Source organism: Ambystoma mexicanum, chromosome 10 (genome assembly GCF_040938575.1).
Source record: "Ambystoma mexicanum isolate Mex_15411 chromosome 10, UKY_AmexF1_1, whole genome shotgun sequence".
Taxonomy (NCBI): Eukaryota; Metazoa; Chordata; class Amphibia; order Caudata; family Ambystomatidae; genus Ambystoma; species Ambystoma mexicanum.
The window spans coordinates 1,681,219,909-1,681,233,970 of record NC_090932.1 but is presented as its reverse complement, the minus strand read 5'-3'; the positions used below and the strand labels follow the sequence as shown (position 1 = coordinate 1,681,233,970).

At 46.8% G+C, this 14,062-nt stretch overlaps 1 protein-coding gene across 1 annotated transcript in view; it reads left to right on the top strand.

Annotated features, from left to right (window-relative positions):
• Window positions 1–14,062, top strand: part of DHX37 (DEAH-box helicase 37) — a 1,051,990-nt gene that overhangs the window by 640,033 nt on the left and 397,895 nt on the right. The window contains exon 16 of the mRNA XM_069620118.1: window positions 8,254–8,486. Within this exon, the coding sequence (XP_069476219.1) occupies window positions 8,254–8,486 (233 nt within the window). The remainder of the gene's footprint in view (window positions 1–8,253; window positions 8,487–14,062) is intronic.

Sequence of the window (14,062 nt, the reverse complement as noted above, 5' to 3'; positions counted from 1 at the left end):
AAAAAAGGCGAAAAGTGGGTCTTGAGATTACGGAACTTAAGGAGCTCCGGCTCAAGGCAGAGAGCGGCAGGGAGGCCATTCCAGAGAGGCACCTGCAGAGGAGAGAGTTCTACCCCCAATCTCTGCTTGGAGAAGCGACTCACCTGCAGAGAGTTAGAGGTAGACAAGCAAAGGGCTCTAGTAGGAAGGTACTTTGGACGGGAGAGTTGAAGGTAGTAAAGGTCATTGCTCAAAAGCCTGTGGACGATGCACAGGGTCTTAAACTTGATCCTTGCAGCCCCACCGGGAGCCAGTGGAGGGATGTCGGGGCCAGAGAAATGTAGCTTGCCACAAAGTGTCAGGCTTCTCACCATCTAGGGCTGGTCTTGGCGCACTTGTCAGTCCACACAGTCCACCCATCAAAGGTCACGCAAGCAGGAGCCCTGTGCTTCTCCTTGGCTTGATTTGCAGTGTAGGTGAACTTCACAATGGAGAACTTTTAGGTCTATGCGCAGTTGTCTGACCACAGGGTCCACCCATCACAGCTCCCGCAACCATAAGTTCCTCACCTTTGTACTCTTTTGTTACACTCTTGTACATCAGTCTTCTGCAAGCCTTCTCCACATTGGTTTGTTAACCTCTTTGCTTTAGGTTCTGTACGCAATACTGCTTTCGCCTAGTCTGGCGCTCATTGTCAGTTTATTTTCCAATATTTGTTCAGTGTTTAATATGCCAGTGTTTAATATGTCTTTTGTTTTAGTTCAAGCAATACTTTCTCTCCTGTTCGGTATTTAATATAGCATATTTTTATTCACACTGTATACTTCTCGTTCAGTTCTGTATTTAAGTCTGTGTAATTGCATTCAAACAGTATTGTTCGTTCAGTTCGGTATTCAAGATAAAGCAATTTCATTCAAGCAGTGCTTTTTGTTCAGTTCGGATTCAAGATTGAGTAATTGTGTTCAAATCATGCCTTTCGTTAGATTCGATCTTTTCGATCAATTCGGTATTCAAAATTGTGTAATTGCATTCAATTCTGTGAATCGCTACTTACCTGCAGCTCCCTGGGAGCACTCCAGCATTTCTGAGTTCTCTGACCCTCACCGGCTGTTCCTGCTCCACTGTGGCGGTCCGTGTTGCACGCCGGCGACCGGAGCGGCTGCGGTATGCAGCCGTTCTGCTTTTCTTTGGTTACACAGCTCCTGCCATCCTTTTTCACTGCAATAGGTTCCCTGTCCTGCACACACCATGCAACTCGCTTGCTTCTGGTCTTGTGGGTCCTCCGGGATGTTGGCAAGTCTTCCGACTTCCAGATCTCCTGCCACCAAGGCTGCTCTCTCTGCCTGCTCCGAGGCAGCTCACTCTCGCTGCACCAAGGCACCTTTCTCTCCATTCACAGAGGCACCTTTTTCTCCCGGCACCCAGGCACCTTTTTCTCCCGGCACCCAGGCACCTCTTTCTTCCTGCACCCAGGCAGCTCTCTCTGTTTGCACTTTTGGCTCCACCTTTTATATACCTGAGTCTTGTTAATCGATCTCAAGTATATTATGGGGACATGCCTGACCTTTAGTAGATGTCTGCATAATCCTCTTCTTCATCCCAGTACAATAGTGTAGTTTTACATAGGACATGTGCATTAGTCCTAGTCTCTTCTTCTTCGTCTCAGTACTATAGTGGTGTTTCTCATAGAAAGTGTGTATTACTCCTAGTCACCTCTTCTTTGTCTCAGTACCAGGTAGGGGTGAATGGGGAGTTATGGGTTGGGATTGCATATAACCCATAAAGGCTGAGGAGGGGGTCAGATATGTCAGTGTTAGGAAAGGGGAGATACCTTGTCTCACCCTCAGACACCCTCTCCCTAATCCCCAAGGACCCTCTACCCAGGTGATTCTCCCTCACTTGTCCACCCCCAGGTTGAGTATTCAAAATCGATGACCCTTTTCTGGCCACCTGAACAGAATTTCCCTGGGGAGTAGACGCGTGAATACCTTCAGGTTTCTCACAGACCCTAAAGTAAACAAACTAGGAAGAGTTGAACACTTTGCAGGATAGTGAACCAAGCGAATACAACATAGCAGTGCCAGTCTGGGACCTGCATCCATATGAGGAACCAGAGTCTAAAGTGAAATAGAGGGTCTGGGACCATGTGAGTGAAAAAAGATAGCTCATAAGAGAGGTTGAAAACAAGGTGTTAGGGAGAATTCTCAGAAATGTGCCAATTCCTGTCTACCTTCGAAACCCCCAGCTCTTTTGCTGGACTTTATGACTTATAATTTTTATTGTGGAGAGAGTGGGACCTTTTTCCCTTTCTCTCATGTATTTTGTTATTGATTTGAATACTGTGTTTCTTTTGGTTTTGGAGTCCGACAAACTCCATATGCATCATCGGTTTACATTGTGAGACACAGCACTTTCAGTGCAGTGTTACAGGGAAGTCTTTCAGATTTCCCAAAGTTTAAATACCTTCTCTTGGTTAAACTACTGTTTCCAAGGGCAGTCAAGTGAAATGGACTTTACTTACATTTGTAACTTTCTAGACCCAGCACACACTATCTTACCATAGGGTGCTGGAGGGGTTACTTAATATCCACTTTGTCTAGTTTCTCATACTTTTCTACAATTAATGGCTGGTGGCAGTGGTTTACCTTTTTCTACCATTGGGTGTTTCTACTGCATGCTGCAGTAAAGCACCCATGGGTGCCCATTTTGTCAAAATGGCCCCATCATTCTTATTTTGCCATTTCGTGTTGAAAGGTTCTTCTTGAGATTTACTCTGCGCGCCAAAACAGGTTTCGTCCCTTTGTTTGTTTTGTCTTTTGCAGGGTTCACTCCTGAAGCCCACCTCTGGCTCCTGCGTGTCTGGCAGGGCAGGAAAGCGAGGGAGGTTCCCGAAACTACCTCTGTTTAATCTCCTTGGTTACAGGATGTTAGGCAGAGTTTGCATGCAGTACCCTCTGGGACCACTACACACAACTATGACTGCAGGTGTAAGCAAAACCAACCTTTGGTATACCTCTGTACCACACAGTTTTTGGTAGCGCGCTGAGCAGCCAGGTTTATCTCAAGAGGGAATGTGAGCTTGTAAGGGTGTTACATAAAGGTCTACAATGACAAGTGCTTAGAAAGACACTTGGACTCAAGGTTTCTTGGTAAAACACACTTCTTAATTTATTACATAATCATTTGTAAAGCATTCACTAAATGAGGCAACCAATATCACACAAAAGTTATACTACAATACTGAATACTAAGCAGTTTAGCTCCCTTGAAATTTGAGCAAAATAGCATTGAAGTAGGAGCAAAAAGGCATAAGTTAATAAAACAAATATTACAGGTATTCTAAAACCGTGCAAATAGTTTGAGTTTACCAGAGGAGTTGATTCAGTGCAATTGGTAAGCCAAAGTCAATGGACTAATGTCTTATATAGGTAAAAACGGTTCTGGTATTTAAAACGGAAATGTCATTGCCACGGTTCTTAGAAGTAGTTCACGGAAGAAAGGTTTGTATGTCTGGTCACAAGCTGACTAGGCCTGCAAGTTGCCAAAGTTGTACGCACTTTCGCAGTGGCCAATCCCAAGTGTCAAAAGTTTGCCAGCAGATCTCCTCGGCCGGGGAGCCTGCATGGGTCTCTCCTTTTACACCTTCCACCCAATCCCACTGTTGCTACATGTCAGTGGTCGAAGTGAGCGGGAGCAGTCGGGAGCGGTGCTCCTCTACTTTCTTTAATTACCTTATACAGCTCCTATACTTTTATTTTAAAAAGAAACTGTTCTGCAATGGTTTCGTTTTAAAATAAAAGTGTAGGAAGAAGTTGAAACTTGCACTTTCAGTGTACTGCACGCAACGTTCCCTTAAACAGTAGGTTCAAGTGTTTGGGGGGAATGTATTGTATGTGGGAGGGGACGTGGCGATGGGGTTTGTGGGGAGCGGGGGCAGGCCAGCAGGGAACATAGCTCCACTACTTCTTTTTGTACACTTCGACCACTGCTACATGTGTTATAGAAACTCGCACGTCGCCACTGCAAAATGTTCCTCATTGCACCGCCGTGGCCGAGGCAGATCTGGTACTCGGAGCTTCTCCATCTGTCGTTGGTTCCGGCCATCCAACTGCCTCTACTTCCCGACCTCCTCTCCAGAGAAGGAGGATCAATCCTGTACCACGACCCGGCGCTGAGTCTCAGTCTGGCTCCTGCAGCCTTAGAATTTTGACACTATTCACTGCCTTTGCCAAGGCCAGGGCTGCCTCTACGTTGACATGCTAGAGGCACAAATGGAAGCGCTTCACAGTGTGGTGCCGGGCGCAGAAAATTACACCACTGCGCGTCACTGCTCCGCAGCTCCTCCCTTTTCTGCTCCTACTGGCTAAGGCTGGTCTTTATCAAGGTCCACCTGGCCTCCGTATCCCAGTACACAAAGGCTCTGGGCAAGCTCTCCCTCTGGTTGCACAGGCTCATTAAGGTGTTCCTCAAGGGTCTCTTCAGGACATTCCCTCCAGGGAAGCACCTATCCCATCTTGGGACTGAACGTGGTACTTTCTAAGCACATGGGGCCTCCATTTGAACCAATGCACTGTGCCCCTTTGAAGTTTCCATCGTGGAAGACCGCCTTCCTAATCGCATCGGTCAGGCGGGTCGGGGAGATACAGGCCCTTTCTTGTAAGCCTCCGTATTTGTTCTTCCACGCCACTAAAGTTGTTCTGCAAACTCAACCTTCCTTCATGCCGAAGATTCTGTCAGACTTTCATCTCAACAAGCCTTTGGTTCTACCGGATTTCTTCACGCGCCCTTCTTTGCTGCTGAAAGGGCAGCAGTTTAAAGTTTAAAGCTGAACTGCTTTCTTTTTACCGAAGATTCCCAGCCTGACGATGGGGAATATTCATGAGCATGTGAATCCATGCAAGACACCTGCTGGAGAACAGGCGTTACGGGTAAATAATTTTTTTACTACCTCTCCCATACCTGACTGTGAGCTGTCAAGGTCTGGTCAAAGATCCTCCCATAAGCACCACTAAGCTAGTTGGTTTGGGGAGGTTCTGCTAAGAACATCTCTTCAATTCTTTGAGACACTTACAAAAACTGCCTATTGGCTTTGCCACACTTGCTCAGACTCTAAAAAAGACTCCTAGTCTTCTAAAGGGACCTGCATTGGGACATGCATTTCTAGGGCACTAAGCTGCCTCTTCTAGCTAGCGAAGGACCTTCTAGGGCATAGTACCTTGTATTCAAAGATTTTGTATGGTGTTTCTAACCTCTTTTTCAACATATTAGTTCTCTAATTGATGGTTATTTACCTGGTTCTGTTCATCTTTCTTTACTCTTCTACGTCATTCTAAAACTGCTTTAGTTGAATTCTGAGAGTGAAGCGCTGGTGCTCTTAGCAGAGCACACCCAGGTGAATGTGTATATATTAGTAGTGAATGTTTTTGTGTGTTTTTTTACCTGTGATTGTTCATTGGTAAATAAATAACTCTATTTTTATACATTCTGCCTATTATTGTATTTCTGGTGCTCTGTGTGTGTTTAATTGAACCAATCACCACTCTCGCACCCCTACGTCTCAGCCTTGCTGTTGTGTCACACCGCCCAGATAGAGTTGAATTGACATAAGTGTTTGTCCCTGTTCACCAGAACATGGTGTCCTCTCAGGAAGCTGTTAAACTAGAAAGTAGCATTCCTAAACCATGCTCCAGATGTCCCAGCTCTCTTAAGGCTGCACTTAATTGAGCACAACTCCCCATGTTCACCACAAACACGAGTCTCAGTAGCCACATGGCTTGTGGCTTCAAGGCCTGTTCTTTTTCAGATTTTAAATTTAAAATTAAAATTGATGATTCTGGAGTCAAGCAGTTGTGTCCTGTTTTCAATATTTGTATTTATATTATTTGGGATTGATCAGGTGGATAATTTGTGGTAGAAGTTCCTTCATAAACAGAAACAAGGTGGATTCCATCCCGTACACCCTGGTGTCACTTTTTGCTCCTTATAGGAGCTAATTTCATTCCTTTAGGTTACGTTAATTTGTTTGTTTGATTCTTATTTCCTTTATCAGATGCTCCGAATAATGTTCATAGGTAACTTTCAAAAAAATGACTTCATCAACTCCTTTGTAAAAAAAAATAGTTGTGTTTTAATCACACAATGTAGTTAAGGCGATAACAAGACTCTTATTGTTATATATCCAGGCTATTGCCAATGCATTTCGGTGCCTAGCACCATCTTCAGAGCTAAATATTTCAAACATCATTATCGTCCAGATTTTGCAGTCAGCATTATACATGTTAGTTATAGCAATGTATGCACATACCATCATTTTCGGATATAACATGTTCCGATACACAGCCGGGCAAAAAGAACGAAAATAGCGACATAAATGTCAGTTTCTCTGTTTGCATGTTAAGGTCACTCGCATCCCCCCGGTGAGCAATCCCCGTGACTACACAATCATTATGTTTTTACCCCCTCAGCCTTAGCGTTCAGTGTCCTCATCGCCTGTATTTTATCAAGAGCGATATATAACCCTCAAACAGTAATGTCACGTATAACTGGGCGTGTATCCACTTGTGGTTATAGCTTGTAAATATTTCTATCTGCGCGGACCTTACCTCTTGCATGGGTCCGCGTAGCTCCTCTCTTGCAAGCCGCCGTACACCGAGTGTGCGCGACCTACTGGTTTTGTACGTTGCCATGGCGATCATGGCGTCGTCCTCTGGCCGGAAATGGCCGTCAAGGGCGCGCCTCGCGTCCCGCCTCCCCATGGCAACAGGGGGGCGGGACGTGCGATCGCCATGGTGCTTAAACTTGGATTTAGATATGCATAGAAATAATGCTGCTACGTACATACAGACGCTTTCTTAGTGTGCAGGTTCTAGAACCCGTCTGATTATATTATAGAAAGAATGTGCGATCACAAGCGATCAGTGGTGAGAATTAGTATATCTATGAATTGAACAGCTCTTATCCACATATAAATGTCAGTCCATCGTGGGTCGGACCGCTACTCTATTCAAATTAAATGTTGTGGTACATATGTTATATGCATACTCACCTGATTAGAGTTACAGATTGTTATAAGGGTATGTTCTGGTATATTAAACTGTCTGGATGCAGGAATACTTTCTTATTCATTGGGGACATTCACAATGATTATAAGTCGAAAATTAAAACTACAACCAGAACCAAATATTAAACATAAAATAAATTGGGTGTAATCCACATGTGGTGAGACATGGTACTGTCTCCTATAAAATGCTGATGAACATTCTTTATATTTCTACAATTATGTACCTAAGTGGTTTCATCAAATTCTGTGTACCAACATGCATTTTTCAGTTTAACTAACAATTCTCCATTACTGTTCATGAAGCAGATCACACAACAATTAACATTGTCACCAGCTTTTTCATTCAAAGAAAACAAGCAAAATTGATTTCCTCATTTAGCCCTTTAGGGGATAGAGTTCCCAGTTTATATATCCAGAAGGATTCCCTCTGGTCAAGTCTGCGTTGAATGTTCATGTGTGGTTCCCTCTTCTTAACCACCTCCAAAATCTGAAATTTGATCTGTAGCAGATTATGCCTCTTTATATCCCAGTGCCCTGCCACTGCAGAGTTTTTATTGTGGTTATGTCGCTATTTTCTTTCTTTTTGCCCGGCTGTGTATCGGAACAGGCTATAGCTGAAATGATGGTATGTGCATACATTGCTTTAACTAACATGTATAATGCTGACTGCAAAATGTGGACGATAATGATGTTGTTTGAAATATTTAGCCTTGAAGATGGTGCTCGGCACCGAAATGCATTGGCAATAGCCTGGATGTATAACAATAAGAGTCTTGTAATCGACTTAACTACATTGTGTGATTAAATCACAACTATTTTGTTTTTTTTACAAAGGAGTTGATGAAGTCATTGTTTTGAAAGTAACCTATGAACATTATTCGGAGCATCTGATAAAGGAAATAAGAATCAAACACAAACAAATTAACGTGACATCAAGGAATGAATTTAGCTCCTAGAAGAAGCAAAAAGTGAGCACCAGGTTGTACGGGGTGGAATCCACCTTGTTTCGTGTGGTTATTGCAGTATTTAGTATAGCCCCAGTGTCATAGGGCTATCTTGGACCCGAGAGCTCGCAAAATAAACCCAAACACAGAGGATAGCCTTATATAAATATATATATATATGAATATAGCCTTTTGAAAAGAGATACGTAGTGCCCACCTGTTCTCCATATCAGAAGTTCCTTCATAATCATGAAAATTCTTTCTTCCCAGGTCTTCAAACCTGCTCCAGATGGCACCCGGCTTTGTGTTGTAGCCACGAATGTTGCCGAAACTTCACTGACTATTCCCGGCATCAAGTATGTGGTTGACTCAGGAAGAGTGAAGAAACGCTTCTATGACAAAGTGACTGGCGTTTCCTCTTTCAAAGTCACCTGGACCTCTCAGGCATCTGCCAATCAGAGAGCCGGGAGAGCTGGACGCACAGAGCCAGGGCATTGTTACAGGTAAGTGGTTGTTCTGTTGGCAGTTACCATGGTTTCTTCTCCCAGTTTCACCTTTGAACGGGGAGTCTTCAAGATGCCCCATAAGTCTTACATGTTTTGATGGTGAAGCTCTATGTACTAGTGGCAGTACCTGGTCTTCCCAGTGTATTCTAGCCATATGGGATGCAGGTTCTCTTTTGGCTTCAATCCAGTGTGCTGGTTTTCTAATGACACTTGGACTGTCATTTTACCTGGCTGCAAAGCCTACCCACCTGATGTTACAATGCTGTAAGGCTTCCTCACTCTGACACATTTACCATGTTGTTATAATTGTCTGCATGCCGTAAGTAACCCCCATATCTTGAGACGAGGCTTTGCCAGTCTGTATACAATCACCTATTATGCTTTCTGCTTGTCTGAAGTAGCCCCTGCACCATGAGGTCAGGCTTTGCCAGTCTGTATACACATACATATTATGCCCTTTATGCTTTCTGCTTGTCTGAAGTAGCCCCGTCCCATGAGCAAGGCTTTGCCAGTCTGTATACAGTCGCCTATTATGCTTTCTGCTTGTCTGAAGTAGCCCCTGCACCATGAGGCGAGGCTTTGCCAGTCTGTATACACATACATATTATGCCCTTTATGCTTTCTGCTTGTCTGAAGTAGCCCCGTCCCATGAGCAAGGCTTTGCCAGTCTGTATACAGTCGCCTATTATGCTTTCTGCTTGTCTGAAGTAGCCCCCTGTACCATGAGGCGAGGTTTTGCCAGTCTGTATACATACACCTATTTACACATATTCTTTCCAATATGCTTGTCTGCATGCCTGAACTAGACCCCTGCGCAATGAGGTGAGGCTTTACCAGTTAATGTACTCGCACCTATTTTGTCTAATATGCTTGCTTACATGCAGGTACTGTGAAGGCATCGTGAAGCAAGACATAGACAACAAATTCAAAGTTCAAACAGAAATAATTTAATAACTCAAATGTCAGGATGGTAGAAGGCCTAATTTGCCCTATTCTAAGGTGGAATTTCACTACCTGAACAAAACTAAGGAAAGTCTTCAGTCAAACAGTTCAATTTACGTCTGCCTGTGTCCAAAACCTTTTGTTGCCTGCACAACTAAATCTAAACAAAGTGTAGGGATGTCATAATCGAGAAATGGTGATCAACACAAAATCTGAGGTTCTTTCAGCTTTCGGCTTCCTTTTCAGCTCCCCTTCCCCAAGTTCAAGAAGGTTCCATAAAAGTCTCAAAATTACCTTTCCCAAGTTCAAGGTAATATAGTTCCACAAAACTCTCGAGGTTCTGAAGATAGGCACCTGTTAGGCCAGATTATGTGCAGCACCCTTTGGGAGACTACAGCAACCTTGCCCTCCTGGCAATAGGAACCCAACCTTTGGTATATGTCTGTACTACACAGGTTGTTATTGTGGCTGAGCAGCCAGGCTTATCTCAAGAGGGGTCAATGTGAGCAATAGTGAGGTTACACAGAGATTCACAATGGCAATTATACAAATAAACTCTTACCCTCAAGGTTTCTTGATTTAAACAATTATTAATTTAACAGTCTAGGCCTTCTTCAGAAGGGAGCAAAACATGTAACACTTCAAAATACACTTCAAAACACACTCAACCTCAACCTCGGTTTCAGTGACCCATTAGATCCCAACGGCTCCCAGATTAACAACTCCTTAGAGGAATTAGGTTTCACCCAAAAGGTCACAGGGCTCACTCACATTAAAGGAAGGACCCTCGACTGGATTGCTGAACACAATTGCCCAACTTCTATCACCTCTATACTGCCTCAGCCCTGGGCTGACCACTACCTGATATCCTTTACACTAGAGACCACATCGCCCACGAATACCGGTAGCATAGCACCCGCTTTTCCTACCAGAAATAAAATAAATATTACTCCGGAAAAACTTATCCCCCTTATTCTTCCCACACTGAACTCTATCTCAGACCCCACTACTATGGTAGACATACAATAAAGTGATGCTTGCATCCCTAGACGTTATTGCACCATTGAAAATTAGAAAGAGCAAACCCCGTCAACATTTAAATACATGGTTTTCGCCCCATCTGAAAGCAATTAGACAAGAGAAACGTCTAAGTGAAAAAATCTGGAGATTAGACCCTTCAGATCTCAATAAGAATAACCTGCATAAACTAGCCGCTCTTTACAAAAAAGAAATCATCCTAGCTAAACAAACCACCTACAACTTCCGAATTTCCCAAGCTAAATCAATTACCAAAGAACTGTTCACTATCCTTAAAGAGGTAGAATCACCAATTCAAGTTCCCGACTCTTGTCTCAAGGACAAAAATTGGTGCACAAGCATAGAAAATGCCCGGGCCAACAAGATAACAACTCTTCAGGCCAAGATTAACAACAAAAAAGACACACTCACTGTCTCTAAGACTGGTCCTAATGCCACTGCCTCTAAGACTGGCACTAATCCTGTGCCTACACCCCAGACCACCCCCATCCTATCTACACTTCCGATTCCTTGCTTCCACTTTCACAAAGTATCTATTAAAGAAGTAGAAAAAGTTATCTTCACCCTCAAACGGTCCAATTGTCATGGTGACCCATGTCCAGCTCAAATCATAAAAGACGCTGCCCATGAACTCTCCCCCTTCATCACAAAACGTATAAACGCTTCCTTCACATCAGGTACCATACCTAACAACCTGAAACACTCCTGGGTCCTCCCCCTCCTTAAAAAACAAACCCTCGACCCATCCTTCCCTACTAACTACCGCCCCATTACCACAGTGCCATTCCTACTCAAAATCCTGGATAAAATAGCATATCTACAAATCCAACATCATCTGGAACAAAATCACCTCCTAGGAGTTCGGCAGTCTGGCTTCAGACCTCAACACGGTACTGAGACTGCCCTTATGGACCTCAAGGCACAAATAGACGCACTAAGAGACAAAGGCAAGACGGCACTCCTGCTACTCCTTATTCTCTCAGCTGCGTTTGATTTGGTAGATCACTCGATCCTCTGCAAACACTTGGATTCCGCGGCTCACTTCTCTCTTGAGGCAGTCGCATGGATCCAGTCCTTCCTTGAGAATAGGACAATGCAAGTTCTCCAGCATGGGGTCTGGCATGGATTCACATGCTCATGAATATTCCCCGTCGTCAGGCTGGGAATCCTCGGTAAAGAAAAAACCAGTATCAGTTTCGTTTCTGATCTGTCTTTCGTAGTAATAACCAATCACTGGTCTCTGCGTCATACTGACCACAGCCAATGACTGCCCTCTACCTAAGCACCGCCTCTGGCAGCCATCTTCAGATTTTTACCGCACGTTCATGTGTTGGGATCCTCGTGCTATTGCTCTCGAGCGTTAGTGCTATTTTTTCGCGCTTTTTCACAAAAACTTCGATTCTTTCGGTCAAAAGAGCCTCAAGCTCCACCGATCCTACATCCGATCAACGGGGACCCGTGTCGGATTCATCTGTGCCCCTCAAGGGTGAAGATTTCGTCGAGCTACACTTCGGAGGACTCCAGAAGCTTCTCAGGCCCGGTCTCGGAGATGGCCCAGGAGAAGGGAAGCTCGACGCCCGGAAAGCTGTTCAGGGCCTGCCCTGGATGCCAGCTGCAGAACGTCTTCAAGGAGGACGAACACTCTTTCTGCCTTTACTGCCTTCATGGGGACAAGACGCACGTGGAGAAGGACTGTGCGTTTTGCGGCAACATGTCGGAACGGACCATGAAGGACCGCCATCAACGTCTCGCCAGCTGGCTGGAGGGTAAGAGCCCGTCTGGCGAGAAGAAGAAGAAATCTGAGCGGTCTTCTAAGACCTTTGAGGGCGCCCCGGCGACGGGGGCCCAACATAAGGCCAAGCACCGCGAGTCCGCTGGCACCGGGAGCGCCGAACGGTCGGGCTCTACGGGCGCCAGGCAGGGCGCACCCTCCCCGGCGCCATCAACCACGAGCCAACGCTCTGGGTCGGGTAAGAGGAAGGCCGAGCACCCGGCGAAGCTCCTGGAGAGACCCCGGTCGAGCTCTAAGGCAGAGGAGGAGCGTGGCAGTGCCCCCTCCCTCAAGGATAAGGCGGTGAGCGCACCTAAGGTGGTGAAGGCCTTGATCCATTCGACCAAGCCCTCTATCGAAACGGTCGCGGCGGCCCTGGCCCAGCCTGTGGAGGCTGCACCAGTGGTGGCGGCCTCGGGGCCCAGAATCTCCCTGCCTCCTCGGAGGGAGTCTTCTTTCGTGCCCATCGATAGGACCCCCGTGAAACCCTCCGTGGGGAAGAAGGGGGGGCAGGGCGTCGTCGTAGATTCGGCCTCAACCTCAGAAGAGGAACTGATCGAGGTCTTAAGCCACGGCCTAGGCGTGGAACAAGACCAGCCCGTCGGAATGGGCCCCGACGCAGGTGACGACGACGACATCGTCGAGGATACCGACGGGGCCCCTGCTCGCCCGTCGGATTCCCCTCTGCCAGCGCCGCAAGACAACTCAGCGGCCATTTTGTTGGCTATACAGTCCTTATGCTCCGAGATAAGGACGAGACTACCGTTACCGACGGAGGAACCTCTCCCGTCGGGGGATCCAGAACCGGGACCTTCTGGTGTTCCCCCTACCAAGAAAAGAAGGATCCATCCACCGCCTCCTTTTCAACCGTCGCGCCCCGTCCAGCCCTCCTCCCCGTCCACCCGAGGGGATGATACGGGGACTGACACGGCAGCGACGGGTACGGACGACGAGGCATACGACGAGGATTTTCCGTCGTCGCCTCCCACCAGGGCTTCTCCGCCCGACGAGATTGGATCGTTCCACTCAATGATCGCCAGGGCATCCGAGCTTTTCCAACTCTGCCCTGAGGAGAAGAAAAAGGAAGGCTTCCTTTACCAACGGCGCGAGACCAAGAGGAAGACGGTCCTCGCAGTGCCTCTGTTGGACGACATTTGGGATGAGGGCCTTTCCCTCCTCAAGAACCCTTCCACGACGCCAGCGAAAAGAGACCGGTACGAGAAAAAGTACCGGGTCCCGGACTCGGCCCCCCTATGCCTCCGGGCGCAGCCTACCCCGGACTCCGTCGTCTCCGCGGCAGCCAGGAAGAAAGCGGGGGGGGGTGCGGCCTCCACGTCGACTTCCCCGCCGGACGGCGAGGGAAAGAAATTGGATGCCATGGGACGCAGAGTCATCACGTCGGCGGCGACGACGATTAAAGCGGCCAACGCCTTGGCTATCGTGGCCCGCTACGACAGGGAACTCTGGTTCAAGATAGCTCCCCTGCTGGATTTTCTGCCGGACGACAAGAGGGCGGAGGCCCTTGAGATCCTGCAGGAAGGTGAGGTGGCCTCGGACCACGCCATCACCGTGGCGACGGACATCGCCGACACTGGGTTCCGCCAGATGGGCAACGGCGTTTGCCTTCGACGTCGCGGATGGCTCAAGGCTACGGACTTTCGGCAGGACGTCCAGACCAGGGTCCTGGACATGCCCTTCGACGGGAACAACCTGTTTGGGAAGACAGTGGACGATTCCCTTCAGGCCATCAAGGCGGATACTGAGACGGCCCGGGCCCTTGGAGTACTGCAGCAACGGCGGACGCCCTTTCGGAGCGGCGGAG